This window comes from Pan troglodytes, chromosome 18, assembly GCF_028858775.2.
Source record: "Pan troglodytes isolate AG18354 chromosome 18, NHGRI_mPanTro3-v2.0_pri, whole genome shotgun sequence".
In the NCBI taxonomy this organism is placed as follows: domain Eukaryota; kingdom Metazoa; phylum Chordata; class Mammalia; order Primates; family Hominidae; genus Pan; species Pan troglodytes.
In genome coordinates this window covers 34,180,013-34,188,538 of record NC_072416.2, presented here as the reverse complement: position 1 = coordinate 34,188,538, position 8,526 = coordinate 34,180,013, and the positions used below count along the sequence as shown (strand labels likewise).

Here is an 8,526-nt window from a genome sequence, read left to right as displayed (position 1 = left end):
GTGCAGAATTCCCAAGATTCAATTTTAGCTCACTTCTCTTTCCTGCATGTCTCCATCCAATTTTGTCACATAAATTGGACTAGAAACTTGTCATCAAGTGTCATCAGTGGATGGATGACTCCAAAGACTTAGGTCTTCTTTCTCCCCTTTTCTTATCTTTCAGCCCTTGACCTTTCCTAGACCTCATCATCTCTCTTTTGCATAAATATATTAGTTTTCTTAATGGTCTTCCTGTCTGTTTCCAGGCTTGAGCAACCTCCAGTCTCATACATCCTTTCCCCAACATGGTCTTCTACGATGTTTCTTGCTGAAGCCAATATGATCTTTCTAAAATACAAATGTAGATTCTCCAAAATCTTTTATGAACTAAAATTGTTTTTACCCACTCTCTTTCTTGAAATTGACTGAAAGCAAAAATAAAAAAGCAATAAACACAACTCTGTATTCAATAAAGCTATAAAAGATTTGCACCTCTAACGTATAACCTATGAAGAATGTCTGCTAAAGATAGTTACACATGACCAAATCAAGACATTCCTTCTAGAGAAGATGTGTCTCTACACATCTCAGTCAGCATGCAGGGTTTTCCAAATGTAAGCACCACGCGATGTGTCTGCAAAGACTGGGAACATGAGTGGGCTGCAGAACCATCCATGAGTTCATTCAAATGCCACTCATTGGTGGGGGGTGATTTAGAAACTGTGCAGGCATATGATATTACCAAGAAGCAAGATATTGGTACAGAAGAGAGGAGAGAGGAGAGATGGACAGGGGCAGAAGAAAAATAAACACTGGACCATAAGATAAAAGTATGGAAGAAAGAGTACTTCATTGCAAAACAAATAGGATGACCTCCCTCAACAGACATATGCAAAGCCACCACCTAAAGAAGGATAAAAATGCTAACAGCCTGGAGAGGAGACTAAATAGCACAGTGGGGAGGAAAGTGTTCTGAGACAGAATCCCCAATTCTGAGTGGTCAGCTCTCCCTGCTCACTTGCCCAGCTTGTCATACACAGTTATCTTTTAGCTTACAGCTTCTCTGAAGAAATGACTCCTATTCTAAGATAAATAAAATTTAGAAAATAAACTAAAAGGCAAATGTAGTCTATAGCCTAGAAAGTTCATGTAGCATTTCAGGGAAAAATGATACAAATACTTCTCTACAAAATCAAAGAAATGAAAGAGAAAATCAAGTAAGATAAAATGGCTCAAAGAAGACATTAAGAGTAGAAAAATGACTTAGTAGAACTTAAGAAACGTGGAGGAAAAAATAAAACAACATAAAATATATGAAAGTCATGATGGAAGTATTGACAAGAGTTAGCATTGCTGAAAATATAATTAAGAATATAGAATATAGGGTTTGGAAAGTAAAAAAAAAAAAATAGAACAAAGAGTTAGAAAGGATTGGAGGGCAAAGGAGTGGCGATACATGTATACATGTATAATTGGCAGCCCTGGAAAAGCTAACAGAACAAATGGAATGAAAAAAAAATCATAGAAAAGAACTTTCCTGAATAAAAGGGACTCTTTATTTGCAAACTGGAAGGAAACAACATGAACTAGGAAACATTGATACCAAATAATTAACACACATTCTAGTGAAATTACTCAACATCAAGGGTGAAGGAAAAAATTCAAAGGACCTGTAAATATAAGAAAAAACCCTAGTAACTGAGAAAGGGTTCAACTATTACTATCAGCCTTCTAGCACATGATTTGACAGGCATATTTTGAAAGCATCCAAGTGGAAAGATATGGAATCCAAAAACAATAGATTCACCATGTTTGGTGACAAAACCATTCTATTTAGAATTTCACCATACAAAGCTCAGAAAAAGGGAAGTTATGTAAGAAATATGAATATACATATGAATATGTGATGTAAAATAAAATAAACAAGAAGTAAAAGAGAGTATTATAAACCTACTGAAAGAAACAAGTCAGTTTTAGAAAGTTTCTATTTTGTTCATCCGAAATGTAAAAGTGCTTGCATTTTATGAAACATGAAATTCAAAATAGCATAATAAGAATTTAGTGAAGAAGAATCTGGCTGTGAGAAAGTTAGAAATAAAAGATTCAGCATAAAAGTGAGATACTACAAGATAGGGTAAATGTATTTTATTTTAGTTTTTTTTTGTATTATACTTTAAGTTTTAGGGTACATGTGCACAACGTGCAGGTTAGTTACATATGTATACATGTGCCATGTTGGTGTGCTGCACCCATCAACTCGTCATTTAACATTAGGTATATCTCCTAATGCTATCCCTCCCCCCTCCCTCCACCCCACAACAGGCCCCGGTGTTTTTAGACTTAAAACCTTTTATTTTATTTTTTCTTTTTTGAGACAGGTTCTCACTTTGTCACCCAGACTGGAGTGCAGTGGCACAATCTCAACTCACTGCAACCTCCACCTCCTAGGCTCAAGTGATTCTCATTCCTCAGTCTACTGAGCAGCTGAGATTATAGGCGTGCACCACCATGCCCGGCTAATTTTTGTATTTTTAGTAGAGACAGGGTCTCACCATGTTGACCAGGCTGGTCTCAAACTGCAGAACTCAGGTGATTTGTCTGCCTCAGCCTCCCAAAGTGCTGGGATTATAGGCGTGAGCCACTGTGCCCAGCCAAAAACTTTTATTTTAACAAACACACTACAATAGCACCGTAACTATACAGCCAAATTTTACACATACAGTTAATTATCTCATTCTCATTAAATCAGATATGGCTGGATTCAGGAAAAGAAAACAAGCCAAAGCAGTTGAAGAGAGTAGTATTAAGAGAATGTTCAGGTTTAGGAGTTGAGCCAACTCAAAAATTTTTTTCTCATGCATTTTGAAGCATAATTGACAAATAAAAATTGTATATATTTAAGGTGTGCAACATGACGTTTTGATGTACATATTCATTGTGAAATGATGAACGCACTCAATCTAGTTAACATATTCATCGCCTCACATAGTTGTCTTTTTTCCCCCTGTGTTGAGAACACTTAAGATCTACCTTGTCAGCATATTTCAAGTGTGCAATACAGTATTATTAACTATGGTAACCATACTGTACATTCGATTCTCAGGACTTTTCTGCATAACTGAAACTTTGTACTCTTTGACAAGCATCTCCCCATTTCCCCAACTCCTTAGCCCCTGGCAACCACTATTCTAATCTCTGCTTTTATGAGTTTGACTTTTTTAGATTCCACCTATAACTGAGATCACGCAGTATTTGTCTTTCTGTGAATAATATTCCACTACATATATTACATATATATACTTACTGCATTTTCTTATTTGATGATGGGCATGGAGGTTTTTTCTATATCTTGGCTATTGTGAATAATGTAGCCATGAAGATGGGAATGTAGATATCTCATTGAGATACTGACTTCATTTTTTTTTAAATTATACTTTAAGTTCTGGGATACATGTGCCGAATGTGCAGGTTTGTTACATAGGTATACGCGTGCCATGGTGGTTTGCTGCACCCATCAACCTGTCATCTACATTAGGTATTTCTTCTAATTTTATCCCTCCCCTAGCCCTCCACCCCCTGACAGGCCCCAGTGTGTGATGTTCCCCTCCCTGTGTCCATGGGTTTTCATCGTTCAACTCCCGCTTGTGAGTGAGAACTTGTGGTGTATGGTTTTCTCTTCCTGTGTTAGTTTGCTGAGAATGATGGTTTCCAGATTCATCCATGTCCCTGCAAAGGACATGAACTCATCCTTTTTTATGGCTGTGTAGTATTCCATGGTGTGTATGTGCCACATTTTCTTTATCCAGCCTACCATTAATGTGCATTTGGGTTGGTTCCAAGTCTTTGCTATTGTGAACGGTGCTGCAATAAACATACATGTGCATGTGTCTTTATAGTAGAATGATTTATAATCCTTTGGGTATATACCCAGTAATGGGATTGCTGGGTTAAATGGCATTTCTGGTTCTAGATCCTTGAGGAATCACCACACTGTCTTCCATAATGGCTGAACTAATTTACACTCCCACCAACAGTGTAAAAGCGTTCCTATTTCTCCACATCCTCTCCAGCATCTGTTGTTTCCTGACTTTTTAATGATTGCCATTCTAACTGGCATGAGATGGTATCTCATTGTGATTTTGATTTGCATTTCTCTAATGACCAGTGTTTCCTTTGGATATATACCCAGACGTGGGATTGCGCGATCATATGGTAGTTCTATTTTTAATTTTTTGAGGGACCTCCATATTGTTTTCCATAATGGCTGTACCAATTTACATTTTGATAGGATATATTTTTAAATAGTATATTAGAAACAGTAAAGTATAGAACTGACAGAGAGGGAAATTTAATTGAAAATAAAAAGAACACATTTTAGAAGCTTTCTAGTTCTTAGAAAAAAATGATAAGGATTAAGAACTGAAAACAAAATAAAATAGTAAGAATATTAAATGAAAGTTGATAACTACAGTGGACAAATAACTTACTTTCGGCTGTTGAATAATTTTCAATTATCAAAGAAAAGACACAAAAAAAGAGGTAAATAAATATTCAAAAAATATAGAAGATTGCATAGAGCACAGTCAGGATGTAAGATTGAAAAAGACTTGTCAGAGATGGGGACACTATAACCCTCATGCATTGCTTGTGAATACTGTACTGGCACAGCCATTGAGAACACACCAGTGATACATCGTCATTAAATATACAGGTCTCATATGACCAAAAATTCTCACTTCCGGATGTTTTTGCAGAGAAGTTGTCACTCACACAGGTTTTTAAGGTGACAACTCTGAGAACGTTCATCAAAGTGTTGTTTGTGGTAGTGGAGATTTAAAGGCTATGATCAAGTGAATCTAGGTTCAATCAACGAGACATGGATAAGCAAAAGGCATGGTATGCACACCGTGTAATAATATTCAGGTCAGAAGCAACAGGTGAAATGCACCCAGAGCAATGTGTAGTTGAGTGTAAAAATGTAAGAATCAAATGAGGTCCACAGCGTGATGCTATTTATGTGAATTAAAAATATGTATGCATAAAACAACACTACTAGTTTTACAAGGACATAGAAAATAGAAGAGCACACATCTAACACCTTCAAATAGTTGCCAAAGGCAGGAAGACGTAGAGAGGAATTGAAGAGTATATAGAATAAAAGGCAAGAAATAAACATATAATGTAAGAACCACACAAACAATGAAGGTCTATCATGAAATGAGGAGCATTAGTAACATTCTACATACATTCCACTAGCAAAAATAAAAGACCCATTCAGACAGCAGAAAAATTATGAAGAGCCCAACTCCTAGATATAACCTGAAAGATAAAGAATACTTCAACTGTCAAGCAGGACGGGGAAATAAACTATCTGCAAAGTAAGAAATGAAGGCTGACCTCAGATTAAGTGCCAAAAAACAATGAAGGATTAATTTAGTTGTCTATGATAGCTTTCTTGTACAACAGGATGTTTTCAGACTTATACATTTCCTCCCTCAGATACAGAATCAACCCTTTCTCCGAAGATCAAAGATCTCTGGTTCTTTTTCGTGGGAAGAAAGACTACGATCTGGGTACCCGGGATGCCCCGTGCCCTGAGTTAGTTATTATTTCTAGGACTCTTTGGTGGACAGGGCTAGGACATATGTATGTTTTTAGATACAGTACATCCTAAGTTTATATCCAATTCAAAATCAGGCTTAAGGGATTTTATTTGACCTCATCAATTTCATGTCTGTATCTCCTTCCCACCAAGCCCCAAATCTCAGTTCTTGATGACACCGATGTAATTACTCATTTGATTTATTATCTTACAATAACAGTATCAACACTATCACCTACAATGCTGTGCTATTACTGGAAACAATTTAAGACGTCCTTTGCCTTTTCTTTTGTTCTTAGGATCTATTCCATTAGAGACGCAGAGTTAAATTACTATGTTTTAGAGCCACTTGGGCTATTTCCTTTGCGGTGAGGTTAGGTTACCGACTGAGTTCACAACTTCGCTCATCTGTTTAAATGTACTTTTGTAGTCTGGGGATTGTATTTTTCTTTATTTAATTTTGTTTTATGATTATGTAAAGTACAAACATAGCTTCAAAGACAGAGCTATAATACTAGGTCCATTCAAAGGAGTCTGTTTTCAACCCCCGAATCTTTCAAAATATTTCCTCTCTTTTTTAATTTAAGCATTTTAAGTGTTAAGGTTTATTCTGTTTTTAACATATATGTTAATTTCATACATTTAACATACGATAATATAATATGCTATAATGTATAACAATAAATGTATAAAACAATATATTACTGTGTGATAACATTAACATATGCTAATTTAATATTATTCAGTATACAACATGTAATACTATATTAACACATTATATTAACACAGTTTAACATATTATAACGTATATGTCTTTAACATGTTAATTAGATATATTGTGTACATGTGTGTATCTCCTCTTTTCTTTTTTTCCCCGTGTTTTTCTTTTTAATTATCTTAAGTCTTATGATCACACATAATCTTAAAATTTGTGTATATCGCCTCTACTTTAATCCTTTTAAGTTGGCAAAAGCACCATTCCCGATCACACACAGCAGTTCTACAGCTTTATGTTTCTGAATGGCTGTTTAAAGACAACCCTAAATTATAACTTAGTTTGACTTAGATTGTAAAGAATTCAAGAGTGAAGTTTAACTTGCTACTATTTTAAATGCATGCGACCTTACAGATCTATAAAATGTGAGAAGTGTTAAATAATCTTTGATATTACACATAAACCACACTAAAATGCCTTTCAATAAATAAAAGGAACTATTTTAAATACAGGGAATTCTAATTAGATTGGCACAGTTAAGCCCAAAAATATAAAGTAGACATTGCTACCTTATTTATCTTCAACCCTTGCCTTTAAGAGGCAAATGAACGCAAAACACAGGTGAATTTTGCTTGGTTCTGAGACAGTGAAGGAATTTCCCCAGTATTTAAATATATTCACATAACCAGTTATATAAATCTAAATATAAAACCAACCTCCAGTCAGTTTTAAGATGGCACTCACCATCTTTGCGAAAAATTGAACATTACTAACAAAGTCTAGTTCTATCTTTAGAAGGGGTAAACAGTGATAGCATTTACTGAATTGGAATTACAATTCAAAAACTGAACATATTCATTTAACCACAACCCAGTCTTAGTTTTAAATCAGGACTGCCCAACAAAATATTCTGTCAGTCATTCATGATCTGAATTCTGGTGTATGAGATCTATTAAAGTATGGTACACATAAAAAAGTCACGAGACATTTTTGTGTTGTAATAAATAAGGCAGTGGCCAATTATTACTCATTAGTAGCTTTTTTGAGATAAGCTAGCAAGTCTGCCCTTTCTGCCTCCTTTTTAATGCCGGCAAAGATCATTTTTGTTCCAGGGATGTACTTCTTGGGATTCTCCAAATACTCCATCAGTGTATCCTCTCCCCAGGTGATGCCTTTGTTCTTACTGGTGTCTGTGTAAGAGAATCCAATGGCCTGACCTGTCTTCCACCCGAAGAGATTAGGCCCTGTCTTATGCTTGCCTCCCTTTTCCACGGTGTGGCACTGGGCACACTTCTGAACAAAAATCTTCTTGCTTTTCTCAACATCACCCATATTTAGTTCTGTTTTTCGTCGCTGGCGCAACTAAGGTTCCTGCTCTGAAGCTGGACGTCTCCAGTCTCTCGTATCTCCCCTTTTTTTAGAGAAATGGTGGTATGATATAGACATATTTCTCTACCTGGCTTTTTCATTTCACAGTATATCCTGGAGGAAACTGCCCATATACAATTTTGAGGAGAAAAGGTTGTAACTCAAAAGTAAATTTGCTATTTAAATTTGAAAGCAATAGAAAGACAATTTCCAGATGTGCAAGGCCTTAGAAGTATCTTACTAAAAGCAAACCAACAAACAAACTCTACAAAGAATTTATTGTTCAGTGTATAGATTAATTTAAAATGAGTAAATCTTAGAAAAGAAAACTTGAGGCCTAAATGACTGCCAGAAAGTGATGGAATCAATTGAACACAGAGTGAAGACATAGAATTGTCATTTAGCAGGATGCAAATGTGAATAAACTTGAAAGATTCCCATGATAAAGGAGTAACATTATGAAAATACAAACTTGAGTTTAGAAAACCCTAAAGGCTCATCCAATAAGCTCCTAAAATTCATAAATGAATTCAGTAAAGTTTCAGGATACAAAATCAATGTACACAAATCAGTAGCACTGCTATACACCAATAGGGACGAAGCCGAGAATGAAACCAAGAACTCAATCCTCTTTACAATAGCTGCAAAAATAAATAAATAAGTAAATAAGCAAATAAATAAATAAATAATAAATAAAATACTTAGGAATATGCCTAACCAAAGAGGTGAAAGACCTCTACAAGGAAAATTACAAAACACTGCTGAAAGAAATCATAGATGACACAAACAAATGGAAACACATCCCACCCTCATGGATGGGGAGAATCAATATTGTGAAAATGATCATACTGCCAAAAGCAGT

The 8,526-nt window shown here is 35.4% G+C and overlaps 1 protein-coding gene across 1 annotated transcript; it reads right to left on the bottom strand.

Moving 5' to 3' along the window:
* Positions 1-7,319: 7,319 nt before the first annotated feature.
* LOC129137450 (cytochrome c-like) lies at positions 7,320-7,628 on the bottom strand. The gene has a single exon (XM_054669293.1). The coding sequence runs from the start codon at positions 7,626-7,628 to the stop codon at positions 7,320-7,322; it is 309 nt and encodes a 102-aa protein (XP_054525268.1).
* Positions 7,629-8,526: the final 898 nt, after the last annotated feature.